Below are 20397 nucleotides of genomic sequence, written 5' to 3'. Positions count from 1 at the left end.
TTCAACGATTTATGCAACAGAGAGGCATTTAAAGTTGAAAATTATTCACATTACGATGCTGAGTTGCATAAAGTATAGTGCGTATCTCGTTGCACGAACTTCATTTTTGTAGCACATGTACTATGAACTAGTTGTAAAAAAATCGATTTAGTACAACACAGTACGCAAAGCACTGTTCTGTGACTTGAAGACGTCAACAGTGAAATGTGTGAGAACAGTTTTTATCAATTTTCTTTTATAATTGATTGACTTTATAAAAATGAGTTACTATCAATAGAAGGCATGCCATAGTCTCAGATGGATTTCAATGTTAAATTATTATAAATTATGAGAGAATCATTTAAAGAAAAATTAATTTCAGGATAAGTAAAGGTCATTAATTTTCAGTTCGTTAACTTATCAGTCCGGTGTGCGTTCTCAACACAAAATTACAAATTAATGTAAAATAAAGAAAAATGTAGAAAAAAAAACACAACAACATAGAAATGATCATCTAAACCTAATTTCCATAACGCGCTCTAATAAATGCTATGCCGAAACTGCTATTCCAAAACACTAAATAAAAAAAAATTGTCTCGTTTGAGTAAATCTGAAACTTCAAGAAATCATATTTTATATGCCACGAGACGAGACAAATAAAAACATCATCTAATAAAATGGTCATATATTAGCGTAATTATCTGAGCATCTTCATCTTGTTAGGTGTACGAGAAACAACAACAAAATAATCAAAATTATGAAGATGATTTTCCAACTAAATGCTGTAATGAATGTGGCGTGATATAATTATGTAAATTAATTAGAAATTTGGGCGGGGTCTATCTCTTACTTTAATTTACGGTAATTTCACATAAATATCACATTACATGTCTGCCTATCTCACCTTTTCGTTGAATCAGATATATTCAACTATTACGAGTGGGTTAATTATTTCGTCAGCATGATCCGTACCAGCACAAATTACAAGACATTAAGAAGTAACATTGCAAATCTCAGCAAAATCACACTTTTTCACCTGACACGCCTGTTGCGATAGAATAACCGTTTCTTGTGTTTTACACAAAAAAATTACCGCCCATTTCTAATGAATTTATTCATACTTTTTTGAGGTGAACAAAAAGCGAAAGAAATTATTTCTTCAATCTTGACAATTCGTTTTTCCAGTTTTTCCACATAAATAGATAATGAACAGGTATGACGTAGACATTGGGCGAACCGCATTAAATTACAACATTTTCCCATAGGAATTGAAATGGTATACAAGTTTAAAGTGGCTATTTTTCTGTGTAAAAATACATTTACTGAATGCACATTATTTTAGCAGGTTAAATACCCTTTTCACATGTTTCATGTTCCGAAAGACATTTGTTTGACGTTGTACATTTTGTTGAATAAAAGTTGTAATTTTTGTGCACGACAATTTTTCTCTGCAATTTCAATGTTTTATCTTTATGACTTGGTATGTTATATTAAAAATTGAAAATTGTAAATTGCTATGTTACCAGCAAACTGTCTCCCAACAAGTTTTAAAGTTGTACGTTCGTTGTAACATTTAGGTTCTTCGTGTAATAAATACAGAACAGAACGAATCAGATGTTTGCAGCTGGTCACAATTTTATTTTGTACAGTCAAATGTTATTTTCTTTCTGTGTTCCGTTTAGTTAGTTTAGTTTCCCATTAATTGCGCTAGCTGTAATGTTTAGTTTCACACCTGTATCACAGGTAATACGAATGTTGTGGTTTTTACAAAAAATAGCAGGCAATTAATGTAAATCAATATTAATTGTTCCCAAAATATAGCCGTTCGATTCAATGAAGGTGGAGTTAAATGTCTTGTTTTATTCATAATTAAAGCAGTTAGACGTACCTCATTTATTGGCCGTTTTAAGTCTATGCAGTCAGGGTAAGGCGGAAATGAAATGCAAATTTCGTCGAATTACCCAATTTTTCCAGCGTTGAAAAATCGTGCTTTTGAAGTCATTCCGAATTTAATTTTTTACTTTTAAATTATATAAATGGAACACAACTCTCAATTAAAAATGACCACACATCATTGGCTGGCCATAGTCAGCATAACTCAAATTTTAAGTATAATCCTAATGATATTAATATCGATGGGATAGATAAATTGTTCCTTATCAGACTCTACCTACACAATGATCGTGTGAACACTGCTTGATTGGTTTAGTCAATATGTGTAAACCACGAAAATATTCGTCAGACTATTGAGAATCGATGCAATTAATATCAAAAATAAAAGGTACGGTCGGGGTCGGGTCTATTGTCATACTTTATTTCAGGTCTCATTCATACAGCTGATTAAAACCTTCCGTTTGTGTTTCATTTTTTGTTGTTGTTCAAAAAACAAAATTTAGAATTACGACAGCGAGCCTTATGACTTTCAGTTCGAAATCTGAATGAAATGTTTGACAAAATACTGTGGCTCTTGCATCTGTTTGTGCTCTCAATGTCTTCTTTTATAAAAGTAAACGAGGATTTAACTAGCGAAAATTGTGCGACAACAAAAATGTTATCAAGGCTTATTGAAGAAAGTCAGAGATCGAAATTGCTTTTCCTTAATTTGAACAAAGACATCCTCGATCATTTTGTAAAATCGCATGAGCTTGCGATTACAGTGAATGTGAACGATTTAAAAATCAATTCAAATTTCATAAATTGGAAAATCGACGCAGTGATTTTACATTTGGAAGATTACATTGAATTTGAAAATTTCTTTAGCTTAATACGGCCGGAGATTTTCCTATACGACGGCCATTTTATCATTTTGTATGATCAAGTGAATGTACACGAAATCGAGAAAATGTTCTCTAAGTTCTGGAATGCGTACATCTACAACGTAAATGTGCTGGTTCCTAATCCAGCCTCGACAGATTTAGTGTCAATGTTCACTTTCATGCCTTTTGCTAATGAATCGTGTAACAACACCGAAATTTTCCGGACAAATGAATTCAACAAAACGACAATGAAATGGACAACAAATACATTCTTTCCGAAAAAGTTCAAACAACTGAACCGATGTCCTATACGCTTCGGATGCTATGACAACAGTCCCGGCTTTATTATAGAAAACGGTGAGAATGGTTCCAGAAAATTTAGTGGAATGAATATCGACATCGGATTTGTATTCAGTGATGTGTTGAACTTTACGCTAAATTTGTTGGAATTTGAACAAGAGATGGGTGTAATCTATAAAAATAAAACTGCAACCGCGATGCTAAAAAGAGCAATTGATAATGAGGTTGATTTAATATACGCATCGTTGCAACAGCAACGAGTTGAGTCATTGAGCGCTACACGACATGTATTTTCCGATAAACTTATTCTAGTTGTTCCTCCACCATATTTGATTGATCCAATGACAAAAATATTTCTGCCATTTACATTCGCTTCGTGGATATCGATCGGAATGGTCGCATTATTAGCGTGTTGCATTATAAAACTTTTAAAATTTACTCCAACAATCGTTCATGATTATGTCATCGGCAGCAATGTTAAAGGAAGCGTGTTAAATGTCTGCAACATTTTCTTTGGCGGAACACAACAAATATTACCGCGAAGCAACTTCCCCAGGTTTCTGCTAGCGAAATTTTTGATCTTTACAATGATTATGAGGAGCTTGTACCAAGGCGAAGTATTTAATATACTGAAGAGGGACGTGCGAACAGTAGAATTGGACACTATCGATGAATTTATTGAACATAAATTTACTTTCTACATTTATCAAGCGTTGGCCACTAGACTTCAGGGAACTAAAATTATGCAAAGGTTCGTCAAGATAATAATGGTATAATTAACTTCCATCTCATTTTAAATAATTTTCTATTGACGAGACTAAGAAAAAATGTTTTACAGACACGAGATCATTAGTAACTCAGCAAGGAGACCATATAATATCAAGACCCTAGATCCGTCCTTCAAAGGAGTTGTGTTCAATTACTTAACGCCCGTATTGTACGACAATTTAATCCAACGAAAAAATGTTACATTTAGAATTTGCAGAGAAGTTATGAACACGAATTCATTCGTATTTTATTTCACGAAAAATTTTTACTTGGTAGGTGAATTCGATGAATTAATACAAAATTTTGAATCGGCTGGATTGTTCGATGTTTTCCTGTCGAAATATGTCGATTTGAATCTAATGCGAACAATTCATAAGAATCCACCATCTGCCCTGAATTACAGCAATATCGAAGGCTTTTTCGTGCTGTATTATTATGGATGTGTTTTGGCGCTTGTAAGCTTTTTATGTGAAGTAGTTTTCGCATATATCAAAGACAGGAGACAAATCCAACGACAGTGCAGACAACCATTTAAATTCTGATGTTTTATTAATTTTTGCGACAAGGGTTACGTATACTTTAGCTAGCGATTGAAAGACACACGAAACCAAATATTTTACAGAATTGTTCTGTAGTAAAATACAATTTTTGGTTTCTTGGTTCATAAGAACGTTTTGGTTGTAAAGACTTGGCTTTGGTTGTAAGAAATTCTTCAGTACGATAAGCTCTATTTTGTATTCAATAAATAATTGTTTCTCCAATAAAACGCAAATTTTATAAATCTTTATTTATACACCAATTTCAAAGGTGTGCCCACGATTTTCGTATCAGAAATTTAAGTTCATTTGAAATTACTATCAGAAGAAAAGAGTTCAAATTGCCACAATTACTCATTCATATCGCTGCAGTATACTATCGATTTTCTATCTATTAAGAGGCACCAGCACTTAGCTACAATTGTAGCCTACATTTGTGTGCCTCGTATTTCATTTTTGATGATATCTTTTCATCAGAATCCTTTTTCAAAAATGTACGACCGCAATTCCGACCACGAATGTGCTAGCTTTAAATCAAAATTAGTTTTGGTTGTAGTCGTTTGACCAGCTCTAAGAAAAGTGAGCAGTTTAACGAAATGTTCATAAACTGCTCATTGTTCTCAGAGCTGGTCAAACTGCTACAACCAAATCTATTTTCTGTTGAAAGCTAACACATTCGTGGTCGGAATTGCGGTCGTACATTTTTGAAAAAGGATTCTGATGGAAAGATATCATCAAAAGTAAACTAAGATCCACTATTTAAAAATCGCCCTAATGTAGGCTTTTCACCAAAGTGTCGGTGCCTCTTAAAACCATAATTCTATTTACTTTACCCTCAGATCTAGAAATTTGATTTAATTTATTAATTATGAGCAATGAACTATATCACGGAGCATTAATACGATCTGAATATGTTTGTTTGTATATTTACCAATGGCAGTTTACGGTCCTTTACATAAAACGGTGCTATTAGTTCCGGAATATTGAAATTTTATTAATATTGGGAATGGTTGGTTAATTTTTCGTTCATCACTATAAAAAAAACTTCGTTGATTTTCCTTTCATTCCTCCAGTTGCATGAACACAAACCATAATAGATCAAAAACGGTGAAACTCTTTTTCAAACTTGATAGTGTAGACGGTGGTGTGAACGCTCATTTTAAATATTACCGATTGTATTAATGCTCGTATGTGATTGACGAGCTAACTTGACTTTATTGATACGAAAGTATTGAACAACTAAAATTAATTGAGAAATTAATGAAAACATTTCGTTAATAATTTGTGTCAGCACCATAGGTGAAATTAGCAAAATGAATTGGTTGCTTTATTTGATGTCGCTGTCAATGGTTTTTCTAGTTAACGAAACCGAAGGTCTAAAAAAGGGAACTTCTGCAAAAACAAAAATGATTTCAAGGCTGATTGAAGAGAGTGAAAGATCGACATTGCTGCTTATTGACCTAAACAGTGAGATTCTTGAAAATTTTGTGCGATCGCAAGAACTTTCAATTACAGTGGAAGTAAACGATTTAAAAACTAATTTTAATTCCAACAATCGGAAAATCGACGCAGTGATCCTACATTTGAAAATTTTTGATGATTTTGAAAATTTCTATAGGTTGATCCGACCGGAAATTTTCTTATACGACGGACATTTCATCATTTTCTATGATAAGGAAAATGTTCAAGAAATCGAAAAAATGTTCTCCAAGTTTTGGAATGCTTACATCTATAACGTAAATGTCCTGGTCACTAATCCAAAATCGACAGATTTAGTGCCTATGTTCACATACATGCCTTTTGCCAATGAATCGTGTAACAACACTCAAACCATTCTGATCAACGAATTCAACGCAACAACAATGAATTGGTCGACAAATATATTTTTCCCGAAAAAGTTTAAGCAACTGAACCGCTGTCCCATACGCTTTGGATGCTATCAATCCCCTCCTGTCATTGTTATAGATAACGGTGAGAGTGGCTCAAAGAAATTTAGTGGAGGAAATGTCGATATCTTATTGATGTTTAGTGATGTGCTAAACTTTACTATAAATTTCATGGAAATAAAGGCAGCAAATAGCGTTCTTTATAAAAATAAGACCATAACTGAGTTTTTCAAAAAAGCAATTACCAATGAGGTTGACTTTATTTTCGCATCATTACAACAGGATAGATCTGAAGCTTTGAGTGCTACTCGACATGTATTTTCCGATCAAATTATTCTCGTTGTTCCTCCTCCGTTTTTGATTGATCCGATGAAAAAAATATTTCTGCCATTTTCATTGGCTTCGTGGATCTCCATTGGAATGGTCGCATTAGCAGCGTGTTGTATTGTAAAACTTTTAAAATTTACACCTCCAATTTTTCATGATTACGTAATTGGAAGTGAAGTAAAGGGTGGCGTGTTGAATATCTGCAATATTTTCCTTGGTGGTGCACAACAGATATTACCGCGAGGCAACTTTCCTAGATTTTTGCTAGCGAACTTTTTGATCTTCACACTAATAATACGGACCTTGTACCAAGGAGAAATATTTAAACTATTGAAGAGAGATGTGCGGACAGTGAAATTGAATACCATTGAGGAGTATGTTGACCATAAATTTACATTCTACATTTATCCAGCCTTTGTTGGAAGACTTCAGGGAACAAAAGTAATGGAAAGGTTTGTAATGATCAAAAATCAGAAATGGATCGCATAACTCAAATTTGTTGACACACCTGCTTTCGGCTTGTACCTATAATTACAATACTACACTGTTGATGCAGCAAATAGTATATTACGTCCTTGTTTGGAGATTTTTATTTTGCCGGGAGGGAGGCTTGCCAGAGCCGAGGACGAGGGCTATAATCACTCGTGGCAAAATAAGAATCTCCAAACAATTATGTAACATAGCTAGAATGTGGTGGGATCTTCGTTCTCGATGTCGTAAACTTTAAACTAGCCATCTCGAACCGAGATACCACTTTACAGTTCTAGCTATTTAAAATACTAATACGTACCTTCGGGAAAATTGGCTTTCTCATGAGGGGAAGTTTGTATCCATAGCCGAAGGCGAGTGAGTAAACAAATTTTCCCGCAAGTACGTAACATACTGTTAAATACCACCAGCATAAAAAATTTAAAATTTCTAATCCCAAATTTGTTATTATTTAGCAAATGAATATAAAACATAAAAATTAAGAAGATCATCTTCCGCTGTCAATTTCAGAGTTACGCCCATTGTATACTAGTTTCCTTGATAGAATCGAGAGAGTCTCTTTAATCTCTTTACGTTAAGTAATAATAAATCTGAACTCTTGCGTGAGCCCAGAGCTTATACATCTAATAATGCACGTTTAAAAAGCGCATTAAGTTCATCGATATAATATAGGGTAGACCCTATATTATATCGGTGATTAAAGTCGTCTGCACATTTTACCTGAACTAAATCAATATTTTTTCACACAGGTACAAGGTCGTTAACAATTCTGAGGCCAGAAAATATACCGCCATGACCTTGGACCCGTCTTTCAAAGGAGTTGTATTTGAAAATTTAGGGAGCATATTGTACGAAAATTTAATCCAAAGCAAAAATTTTACGTACAGGATTTGTAGAGAAGTGTTGCATACAAATTCGTACGTTTATTATTTCACGAAAAATTTTTACCTAGTCGATGAATTTGATCGATTGATACAAAATTTTGATTCAGCCGGATTAATAGATGTCATCAAGCGAAAATATGTGAATTTAAGATTCGATTTCGACACCATGAACGCCACTGAGAGGAATCCACCATCGGCGATTAGTTACGATAATGTTAAAGGATTTTTCGTTCTATTTTATTATGGATGTGCTGTCGCACTTATATGTTTCTTATGTGAAGTTTTATTCGTGTACATTCAAAAGAATCGTCAGATGACGAAAAATTCTAATTAAATTTTGAAGTTGCACTTTGAATCCTAAAAAAATGTAATTTATCGAGGGTCTCATATAGAAGCTTTAATAAATTGGAATAAATTGAGTTGTGATTTTCATTATTCACTGAATATTTCTTATATATTTTGGTATTCAGGGAATTTTAGGTGTGAAGTTAATTATTGAACTGCTTCAAAATGAGGATAATTTATTCCATCTAGTTACTCAAAAGCATGAGGAAAAGTGAACTTTAATTTCCGATGACGAAACTTCATCTCAAGCTTGTGGGTAATGTACTATGAATCGGTCAGACAAGAGAGGATAAGTTTAAAAGTTGCTAACATGGCGTCATGATAACAGTAACATAAAAATAACGCTGGACTCACTCAATCTATGCATGTATTTACTCAATTTAGGTCGTAAATTAATTTATTAGTTCAATCATTAGTACTCATTGTTTTATCGTTATGTTACAGTCCAACTGGAACGATTTATTTGATGAAAAGCTATGATAAGGAATCTTCATATTTCAAATAAACCCTTGGCTATGTTGTCCAATTTGTTGACCATAATGTGTTTTACTATTTTAATTTTAGACCTACGATTCTGAATTAATTTATTAATTCTGATCACGCAGCATTAATACGATCTGAACATATATTTATGTTACCAATTAAATAACCACAATGACAATTTACGGTCCTTTACATAACATATAACAATGTTATTAGTTCCGGAATATTGTAATTCGATAAATAATGCATGTGGAATATTATATTTTAAGTGTAACCGAGGCTGGTACGTATTCCGAGATGCATTGGCTGGTAAATTTTTCGCTCATCGCTACAAAAAGGAAATTTTGCCGATTTTCCGTTCGTGCCTTCAACTATACAATTTTGAATCTGATTCCAATACAATGTTCTTGCGATAATATGCAAGTCAAAATATAAACTTCCAAGCAGTTATATCTTAACGCTCATGTCAATGTCGTAATGACTAACTTTCCAGAGGTACAATGAGTAATAGACTATTAGTAATAGTATATTACTTTTAAATGGTGTAATGGATGGAAACACTTAAGACGCACCATTTTCATTATTTCTACCATTTCTAAGAACTGCACTCAAAGACTTGAGGTAAAGTTTTGACGACGTCGATAGTTAACTTTACCTCACGTTCTTGAATATAACTCGTTTTCATGCGCGTTGTGTTTTGCCCTATTTCCTCAAGAGGCTAGAGCGAAGCGAGCACTTTTTACTGCAATTTTCTCACTAGAATAATGCCATTCAACCAGTCGTCAAGAAAACTCAATTTTGTCACGGCCTTTGCAAACAAATTACTATTATTCAAAAACATGAGGTAAATTCTTGTGCGTTTACCAACCTCGGCAACGCCTCGATCGGTAGATGTCACACAAGAAGTAGCATTTTCATCATTTGCCACATAGTTAAGTAATGTACTATTTAAAACCTAATAGTGTGGGCCTTGGTGTCGTCTGTGCTCATTTCAAATATTACCGATTTTATTTATGCTCTTATATGATTGTATCCTTACTTTATTGGTATGAAATTATACTATGAGCATGTGATAACATTAGATAAGCAGTAACGATATTTTTCAGCTAAACGTTACACGGCATTTTAGTCAAGGATAATAAGTCAATTCAATCGCAATAAATAACCAATCGATGTAAATGGTGAAAAATTTTCGGTCAAATTTTGTGTCAGTGAAAACTAAAAAAAACAAACGTTTTATATCTCCATAGGTGAAGTTCGAAATGATTGTGTTGCTTTATTTAATTTCGCTGTCAACGGCCTTCCTAGTAGAAGAAAGCGAAGATCTAAAAAAAGGAAGGTCTGCTACAACAAAAATGATTTCAACACTGATTGAAGAGAGTGAAAGATCGACATTGCTTTTCATTGACCTAAACAGTGAGATTCTTGATAATTTCGTGAAGTCGCACGAACTTTCAATTACAGTGAATGTGAACGATTTAAAAACCAATTCAAATTTCATAAATCGGAAAATCGACGCAGTGATCCTACATTTGAAAATTTTTGATGATTTTGAAAATTTCTATAGGTTGATCCGACCGGAAATTTTCTTATACGACGGACATTTCATCATTTTCTATGATAATGAAAATGTGCAAGAAATCGGAAAAATGTTCTCCAACTTTTGGAATGCTTACATCTATAACGTAAATGTCCTGGTCACTAATCCAAAATCGACAGATTTAGTGCCTATGTTCACATACATGCCTTTTTCTAATGAATCGTGTAACAACAACCATACCATTCTGATCAATGAATTCAACGAAACAACAATGAAGTGGTCGACAAATATATTTTTCCCGAAAAAGTTTAAGCAACTGAACCGCTGTCCCATACGCTTTGGATGCTACCAATCCCCTCCTGTCATTGTTATAGATAAGGGTGAATATGGCTCCAGAAAATTTAGTGGAGGAAATGTCGATATCTTATCGATTTTTAGTGATATACTAAACTTCACTTTAAGTTTCATGGAAATAAAGGAAGGAAATGGTGTAATTTATAAAAATAAGTCCGCAACTGGAATTTTAAAGGAGCAATTGATAATACGGTTGATTTTATATTTGCATCAATACAACAGGATAGATCTGAAGCTTTGAGTGCTACACGGCATATATTTTCCGATAAAATTATTCTCGTTGTTCCTCCGCCATTTTTGATTGATCCGATGAAAAAAATATTTCTGCCATTTACATTGGCTTCGTGGATCTCCATTGGAATGGTCGCATTAATAGCTTGTTGCATTGTAAAAGTAATAAAATTTGCCCCTCCAATCTTTCACGATTACGTAATTGGAAGTGAAGTAAAGGGTAGCGTGTTGAATATCTGCAATATTTTCCTTGGTGGTGCACAACAAATATTACCGCGAGGCAACTTTCCTAGATTTTTGCTAGCGAATTTTTTGATCTTCACACTGATAGTGCGGACCTTGCACCAAGGAGAAATGTTTAAATTATTGAAGAGAGACGTGCGGACAGTGCAATTGAATACCATTGAGGACTATGTTGAACATAAATTCACATTCTATATTCATCAAGCGTTTGTTCCACGACTTCAGGGAACAAAATTAATGGAAAGGTTTGTAATGATCAAAATTCAGAAATTAATCGCATTGTCTAATTGAATTAATCTAAAAATTTACATACCAGTAATAAGTAAATTTTTCTACGGCACTAAGTGCTGTAGCGAAAAAGCGATTATATTCTGATAGTATATAAAATACAGTAAAGGCAAATGCTGGAAAAGCTAGTATGCAAACTTGCTATTTGTCCAAACATAAAGTTTCCAATAGTTATAAGTGTCATATCAGCAGTATTTAATAGTTGGAAATGAGCACGAACAAAGTTATTCCATGGTCTATTTTTCTTTATAATTTGAGTTGTGAAAATCGAGAGGGTACACCTATTATTGCAAAGACCAGAACGGTTTTGGCGAAACTTGTCATAAATTTTACTTTTTGAATCATGCACAACAGCACGTCTAAGAATAGCAGTATGGTTATAGTGTTGCAGTGATGCAGTAATAAATATAATTTTTTATGTGTCGATGCAAAGATAAACTCAATCTTCCTCTCCGAGCTGATGCATAATGTAAGTCTTACCACAGAGACATACAAACATATTTAATTTATACTTCATTCTGTGACTGTCACGTTCTGGGGAAAATGTACTTGTAACAACAATATTTCTGGTGGATAGGCAATAAGACAGCATATATTGGATGCTTCTGGGTTCATTACACTCGGAATCAATTTTCTGACCTCGCGAACTCACTCGTGTGGTTTTAAGCAACTTGCTTTGGAAACGGTTATTTTGAATAGTGTGGTTGCATACATCGCCTTCGGCTCGGATCTACACTCTACACTTGTCAAAATAACCGTTTCCAAGGCTTGTTGCTTAACACACTTGTGAGCTCGGCTCGTATCACAAAATTGATCCCTCATGTAATGAATTACCTCCGCAGCATCCAATGTAATCTACTATTAATATGAATTAAATTAATATTTTTTCACAGGCACAAGGTAGTAAACAATCTTGAGGCCAGAAAATATACCGCCATGACCTTGGATCCGTCTTTCAAAGGAGTTATATTTGACCATTTAGGTTACATGTTGTACCAAAATTTAATCCATCGCAAAAATTTTACTTACAGGATTTGTAGAGAAGCTTTGTATACCAATTCGTTCGTTTATTATTTCACGAAAATTTTTTACTTAGTCGATGAATTTGATCGATTGATACAAAATTTTGATTCGGCCGGATTAATCGATGTCATCATACGAAAATATGTGAATTTGAATTTCGATTTCAACGCGATGAACGCTATTGAAAGGAATCCACCATCGGCTATTAGTTACAATAATATTAAAGGATTTTTCGTTCTATTTTATTATGGATGTGGTCTCGCACTTATATGTTTTTTATGTGAAATTGTATTTGTGCACATTCAAAAGAAGGGTCAAATGACCAAAAAGGTGTGATTTATATTTTTAAGTTGCACTTCGAAATCTAAAAAAAAAATGGAATAAATTGAGTTGTGATTTTGATTTTTCACCGCTGGAAGATAGTTTTATTGTACTTTCTTGATTTCCAAACAATTTTACAATTAATCTCAAGTACTGAATATTTCTTATATATTTTGGTTTTTAGGGAATTTTAAGTGTGAAGTAAATTGTTGAACTGTGTCATCTGTTTACTCAAAAGCGTGAGGTAAAGTGAACTTTACTTTCCAGTGACGAAACTTTTTCTTAAGTTTTTGGGTAAAATGCCTTACTTAGCAATATGAGGCAAATGATGGAAATTGCTTCTTGTGTCTCGGCGCGGCTTCACACAAGTAGTACTATTGCAACCATTTGCCCCATTGCTAAGTAATGTAACTGCGGAACTACTGTTTGAGTTCTGAATTAATTTATTAATTCGGATCAATGAACTATATCACGCTATCACGCAGCATTAATACGATCGGAACATATTTTTATGTGTAGCAAGTACACATTGTATACCAATTAAATAGCACGATGACAATTTACATAAAACAATACAGCATTGTCAATGCTACTAGTTCCGGAATATTGTAATTCGATTAGTAACGGATATGTGAAATATTATATTTGAAGCGTAACTGAGGCTGGTACGCAATCTGAGAACAAATGGTTGGTTAATTTTTCCTTTCGTACTTACCACCAACTACAAAATTTTGAGTCTCACAACAATACAATGTTCTTGTTTGGTAACACATAACATAACTTAGATTTTTATTAAGAAGGCGATGACGTCTTTTTAGCCCCGTACGAAGTACGAAGGGGCTTATAGGATTACGATGCCGTGTGTAATTGATGGAATTCGAAGCAGACGGTAAGGGCAAAGTGTTTGCCTATGTTCATAGATAACGAATCCGCAATAAAAATTTTGTCTGTCCGTCTGTCCGTCTGTCCGTCTGTCCTTCTGTCCGTCTGTCCGTCTGTCCGTCTGTCCGTCTGTCCGTCTGTCCGTCTGTCCGTCTGTCACGTCGATATCTTGAGTAAATCAAATCCGATTTCAAAAAATTTTTTTTTCCCTGAAAGGTAGTTGAAATAGTGAGGCTAAGTTCGAAGATGGGCGATTTTGGGTCGACCCCTCCAGAGCTGGGGCCCCATAAGTGCTTTAACGTTTTCCAAAGATTTCTCTGGCCATTTAAAGGCTACACTTGTAAGTGATACATCAAATGAAAGGTATTTACAATACCTATCCACAAAAAAAAAGTTTATGGAAATTGGATGACCGACTCGTGAGTTAGACCCCTTGGTGTGAACTAGGTACAGGGCGGCAATCCGTTTTTGCTTGTAGGTTAGTCAAATTTGAACGGATTTAGATGGATTTTGATTTATTAGATAGGTATTGACCGTACCAATCAGGGAAAAAAAACGTTTATGAAATTCGGTTTACCGGAGCGTGAGCTAGGTCTCTTGGAGTGAGCTTATATGTGGCTACTCGGCCGTACAGTGAAGGTGGTGTTTTTTGTTAATATCTCGAGTAAAATTTAACCGAATTTCATGAATTTTTTTTTGTTTGAAAGGTACTAACGAATGTAAAGCAGCCGTTGTACTTTCCACCTCCTAACAAAATGGCCGTCGGCCGCCATTTTGGATTTTTGTAAAATCAATATAAATAGGTGAAAATGATAATTCCAAAATCACTGATCAGTGGGAAGTGTAGTTTGTGTTACTTTTGAAAGGAACGTCGTACGGGGCTTCGTAATTGCGCTATGCGCAATTTTTAAGACGTACACATTGCATAAGAATTTTACGACGTTTACGGGCGCAATAGGCTTACGGTAAGAGTAGGGCGACGGACGAAGTAGGGTCACGTGCGCAATAGATGTACGGGTTTGTACGGGGCTCAGTCGCAGCAAACGCTCCGACTGTTCTGACGGCTCGTTTGTTCTTCGTTCACACAAGGCAAAATATAAACTTCCAAGCAGTTCTCGGGAAATTCTTTTTTGGGAAGATGCAGAGAAAAAACAGATTTTTATCGTAGTTTTTATATTGCACGGTCCAAAAGTCGTCAAAATTTTTTTGGAACTACAAATATTGATAATTCACTCTCACATAAATGGACTCAATAAAAATACAATACAGAATCAGCAACGAAATGTAACCAAACACCTCTTGGCTGCGATTTTTATTAATTTTAAGTACAATCGAGATTATTTGACACAATTAATCTACTACACATTCAGTTTCTTCCCATGGCGCCAAATTCATTTCCGGGAAAAAGTCACAGCTGATAAGGGGATTAACCGGGGGTGTTTTACCTGGCGGATCGTATGCGTATGGCCATCCCGCGGCGGTTTCATTCATGTTTGTGTTGGCACAAAGAAGATTCGAAATTGTGTAATTACCAACGGACCAAATTTGCTCTTGTGAGAATGGATGTGGACTGCTCGGATTTTTGTAGTAGTATGGATCGCCACCGGCAAAATTATCCCATTGCCTGGCAATAACAGCGCCAGAAGTTGCACCAACGAGTGGATTTCCAGTGAGTTGGATAGTTTCCATTACACAACCAACGTAATAGTCGATATCTTCAGCGTCCTCGTAGATATTCTCCAATAATTGAATATTTTGCACAGGCAAGAAATTCGTTGCGTACATATCGGCGAAACTGGTTATTACCGGGGTGAGATTTAAAGCTCTTCTCAATTGTAGGAAACCAGGAAGGCCTTGGTCTCGAGCGCGTTGCAAATCAATAGAAATGAGATCCCAGCCGATGCCATTGGAACCTGACTTGCCAATTCTGTTTATTACCTATTGCAAGCAAACAAAAATCGAAAATTTGATAAGTTTTTATGCGCATTTTCTACGATTTTTAATGGAGCGAGCCAGTTCGGAAAAACGTAAAACCAAAAGCTCAATTATGTGACTAACTCTGGAAAAAGTGGGAATTCACACAAAATAAGTCTCAGCTCTCAGAGCAAATGCTTACTCATTTGGTTCGAGATTTTGGCTTTCCATTTTTCACAAAGGCTTTTGGTGAAACGATATTGAAAATGAAGTACGCTGAGATGAAGGCTTCAAATGCTTTTCGTTACCTCGTCGCTGTATACTCCAGTGTTTATCATCTGAGATTGTGCTCCTCTCACAGCCTCTTCGAAGCTAGTGTCAGTTGCCAACAATATATCTTCCATTTTGCCGATCGTGTCGGATTGGAGGTAGTTAGTTTCAGTTCCATCGTCCTTTATAAGCTTAAGTTCTGGTTGAATGTAATAATGTGGCGTACGATAAGCAGTTGCAAATTCAAGAGAAGTTGCACTGTTTCTATTTGGGTCATAATTTTCATTGATTGGAATGTTACTGATGGAATCTTGAACAGCTCCTGATGTGATCAAATTGAATTGGAAGGTAGCAATGTTAATTCGGCGGGCTTCTTGGAATAATTTTTCATCGCTCCAACAAGTGTTCAGTTCTGCAAGCCTTGTGGCAATTGTATTGTGATTTCGGGCGAACAATGATGGCCAAACTGAAGCCATAGGAACCATAGTAAATCGTCTCATAGAAGGTATGTAATTTCCAGTAGAATCTACAGGTAAAACTCCTTTTGAATCCATTCGCAGTAGTCCTCCACTGTATAATCTGATCGGGTCGAGCTCCGATTGCTGATTTCCGTAAATGAGAGACACGTCCAAGTATGAAGTCGCCCGATTCATGATCTGTCCGGGCTGAGTTTGATCTGTGTATTCGGATCTCTCGGATCTCACCAAATTTATGCAACGGATACTTGCAGGTCCATACACCGGATCATTTGGTGCGACTTCGATTGGAAAACATGAAGAATGTGTTTCATTCGCTTGTAACAGTCCTGTATTACCGGCAGCACAGCATTGTATTTCAAGAGATGGATCACTTGGCTGTACTGGTGTTTGATAATGTACGTCATGGGTGATAAACAGAACAGTCATCAATGCAAATATACTGTAGACAAAGTTATTGGTGTTTACTGGCACTCGATCGGCTTTCGTCAAACATTTTTCTACTATGTCTCGAACGTTGGGTAAATCGTTTCCTGATTTAGCTTTTCTGATAGCACCGATTCCGTCTTGATAGCCAGCTGGTCCGGCTCGTGCAAATGGAGTGTTTGACGCTCCCCATTCGGGATTGGCAGGGCTGACTCCACGGCCGTCAACTGGTCGATATTTGGGTAGTGTCGCCGGCGTGGACGCTCTACATGTAGCGTCTACCGGTTCATTTTGGTCACATGCTGTAATTTCTGCTTCAAAATCGTCTATGTCGCCTTGATTCGATTCGGTGTATTTTTGCGCAGCGTATGTATGTAATTTTGCGATGTCTCCGTTCACTTCGGAACACTCATCATATGTGGGAAAAGCACCGAAAATATTATCCGGAATGGTAAAACTAACTTCCAGTTCTGAATCGTAGTTGTCTATTCCTTCAACCTTACTTCTCGCTATATTCATAAAATCTCCGAAGTCGTTACAGCTAAAAATTGTTAGAGTTAGAAAAATTGCATTAAAAATCAATTAACAAAAAATTGTAAAATGATCACAATCTACTTTGGCAAAATAAAAGAAGCTTAATTTAAAAAAAAAATGACAAAGAGGTCGTAATACACAAATTGTCCGACTCACATACCTATCGTCTCCATTTGCTTGGATCACAATAGCAAAAAATGCTACTGCAAAAAGTAGCAACAATACCGCCCTCATTACAAAGAATGTTTTCAATTAACTTTCTAAGTTGAACTGTGAACTGCTCTTACAAAATGGTCTCTTTTATAGCCATAGCCAAGAGATGGCTTTTAAAACTGACTATAATCATTATCATGAACTAACACTTTAAACATTAAAGAAACCGAATAATAATTTGAAACAATAAATATAATAGAACCCGAACATCTGAGCCAACAAGAACACGAACATCTGAGCCAACAATGCTAATCCAAACTTGAATATGAATTGTTTTGATATTTGCGTCAATCGTAGATTGTATTAAATTATATTACCTATTACGTCGCATCGATGAACTGCAAAGAAAATGCTGTGTGGTGAAAAACTGCGGTTGTCCGGAATAATTCATCGTTAATACTACGACAAAATAACATTGTCTTTTCATAATTATTGCTCCCATGTCTCATATCATTCTCATCAAATGTCTGTTATCATTACGTCAGCTCAATATTAAAAGTTCGAAATCCAAGAAGAGGCTATTTGTTTAGAACCAAATAGTACATCTTGCCGGTATGCTTAAAAATTCTGCTTTAATCACGAGTCAGAAATGAGACGAAACCACAAAAACATGAACAAAGAGATCACTCTACAACAACTTCAGCGTCATTCCACTCATTGGTAATGAAAATTATTAAATTTCAGTAAACATGTGAAACCAATCGTCCCCAATAAACATAAGAAAATTCCGATATAAATTTATAGTAACGTAACGATCAATAAAATCTAAAATGAAGAAACGAGCAAAATGATGAAAAGGGCGAGTCTTCAACCCATAGTCATAGTCGGGTGTTACATGCATGCATAGTATAGATAATTTTTTTTTATTCATATCCAACGTGTGATAAAGTACCGTTGATTCCGGGATATCATTTAAAATTTTGCATTAATTCTATCTAATGCCTTCAGATACACCTGCTCGCCTAACTATGAAATTTTATTTTTCGCGACAATATTACACGAGGGCAGAATGAATAAATGACTAAAGAGAATAATTTAAATAATTTCATTCAGTCTCATTGAATAATGCTGTGTTTTGTGTATTATTGCCAAATTGTCTTTTCATGCAAATTTACCTTTGAAAGATGGAAATTTTTGTCAGCGCGTTTACAAATAACTAGGTCCCACCTGTTGGACGGGTCCTGTACCTTGGATGGACTTTCTTCAATATATTTTTGAAAACTTTCTTTCTATTTTTTACTAAAAAACACTTTTGAAGTATTCAGAAATTACACATTATGTGTAACCAACCACCTATGTGTAGCTTCGAAATTCGATTTTCTAAAATAAGTTTGAAGAGTTAGCAATTTTGTTAAGTTGAGATTGAGGCCTTAAAGGCGTTTTGTTGGTTCGTAGCGAATTTATCCTTTTACGAAATGTAATATTTTGTCATTAAGACGAATCTACACATGGCTAAATTGTTGCCTACATTTCGGGGCAAAATTATTATTATTTTGATGATAATTTTGGACTCGCATCCTTTTACGAAAAAGTACGACCAAAAGTACGAACACCATTTGGTGTTAAAATGTGTTAGCTTTCAGTAAAAATTTTAATGTTTGTGCTGATGTAACCTCAGTTCGAGAAAACTCAATATTTCACGAAAATTGACACATATTTTGAGTTTTCTCGGAGTTGGGTAACATCACCACAAACATTTAACTTTTTGATGAAAACTAACACATTTTAACACCAAACGATGGTCGTACTTTTTCGAAAAAGGATGCGAGTCTAAAATTATCATCAAAATAATAATAATTTTGCCCCGAAATGTAGGCAATAATTTAGCCATGTGTAGATTCGTCTTAAAATAATCCCGAGCAAAGCTGGGTATTACACTAGTTTAAGAGGAATCACCACTCGGCTAAATTGTAGCCTACATTTCTGCGTTTTTTATTATTTGATCGGCGATATCTTTAAAAAGAGAAAGTTTTTCAAAAATGTGGAACCATTATTTTCTGTAAAAGTATATTAGCTTTAAATGAAAAATATTTTTTTAGCCATAGGTTTTATGTGCACCGAGAAAATCGTGCAGATTACCCAAATTTGCATAATCTGCGCGATTTTTTCGGAGCACATAAAACTATAGCTAAACGAGCCATCAGAACAGTCGGAGCGTTTGCTGCGACTGAGCCCCGTACAAACCCGTATATCTAATGCGTAGAATTTTTTTTGAAGTCGGATTTGATTTACTCAAGATATCGACGTGACAGACAGACGGACAGACGGCCCAAATTTTTATTGCGGATTCGTCATCTATGAACATAGGCAAACACTTTGCCCTTACCGTCTGCTTCGAATTCCATCAATTACACACGGCATCGTAATCCTATAAGCCCCTTCGTACTTCGTACGGGGCTAAAAATATATTTTTCATTTAAAGCTAACATACTTTTACAGAAAATAATGGTTCCACATTTTTGAAAAACTTTTTCTTTTTAAAGATGACTTGTTTCCACCAAAATTTCGATTAGCAAATGAAAATCTAGATTTCTATTTTCTGCATTTTTGATAGCTTTTCGCACACTACTTTCAAAATTTAACAACCCACAATCAGAACCCGAAGAAGTGAGTGATAAAGAAAACATGTCGGTTGTCACGCCTGCAATTTATAATTCATTAAAAGCAGTAACGATGTTTTCCAGTTGAACATTGAACATAATTCACTAAATTGGAATAAAGGAGCAGAAGCCAACACAATGGCAATAAATAATAAAATTGAATTGAGCAATCGATGTAATTAGATCGAGGTTCGTGTTTTTATTCTCTGGCAGCGATAACAGAAAACATAACAGATTTTGATAGCTCCGACCTCCGACAGTGGCGTTACGACTCTTCGTTCACAAAATGCTACAACAAAAATGATTGCAAGACTGATTGAAGAGAGTGA

The 20397-nt window shown here is 35.1% G+C and overlaps 2 protein-coding genes across 3 annotated transcripts in view; one reads left to right on the top strand and one right to left on the bottom strand.

Moving 5' to 3' along the window:
• LOC119073375 overlaps positions 1 to 20397 on the top strand; it is a 109858-nt gene that overhangs the window by 29987 nt on the left and 59474 nt on the right. The window lies entirely within an intron of this gene.
• LOC119073385 (chorion peroxidase-like) lies at positions 14933 to 17574 on the bottom strand. Its single transcript, XM_037178811.1, has 3 exons — positions 17416 to 17574; positions 15858 to 17262; positions 14933 to 15573 (listed from the first exon to the last, which is right to left on the bottom strand). The coding sequence occupies exons 1-3, from the start codon at positions 17487 to 17489 to the stop codon at positions 14986 to 14988; spliced, it is 2067 nt and encodes a 688-aa protein (XP_037034706.1). The 5' UTR covers positions 17490 to 17574; the 3' UTR covers positions 14933 to 14985.

The sequence above is a fragment of the Bradysia coprophila genome, unplaced genomic scaffold (assembly GCF_014529535.1).
Source record: "Bradysia coprophila strain Holo2 unplaced genomic scaffold, BU_Bcop_v1 contig_138, whole genome shotgun sequence".
NCBI lineage: Eukaryota > Metazoa > Arthropoda > Insecta > Diptera > Sciaridae > Bradysia > Bradysia coprophila.
This window is presented reverse-complemented; position numbering and strand designations above follow the sequence as displayed.

Coding starts and splice junctions, on each gene's coding strand:
- LOC119073385 (XM_037178811.1), bottom strand. CDS start 17,489: ATGAGGGCGGTATTGTTGCTACTTTTTGCAGTAGCATTTTTTGCTATT. Junction 17,263..17,415: donor CAAGCAAATGGAGACGATAG/GTATGTGAGTCG, acceptor AACAATTTTTAG/CTGTAACGACTTCGGAGATT. Junction 15,574..15,857: donor CTGGAGTATACAGCGACGAG/GTAACGAAAAGC, acceptor TGCTTGCAATAG/GTAATAAACAGAATTGGCAA.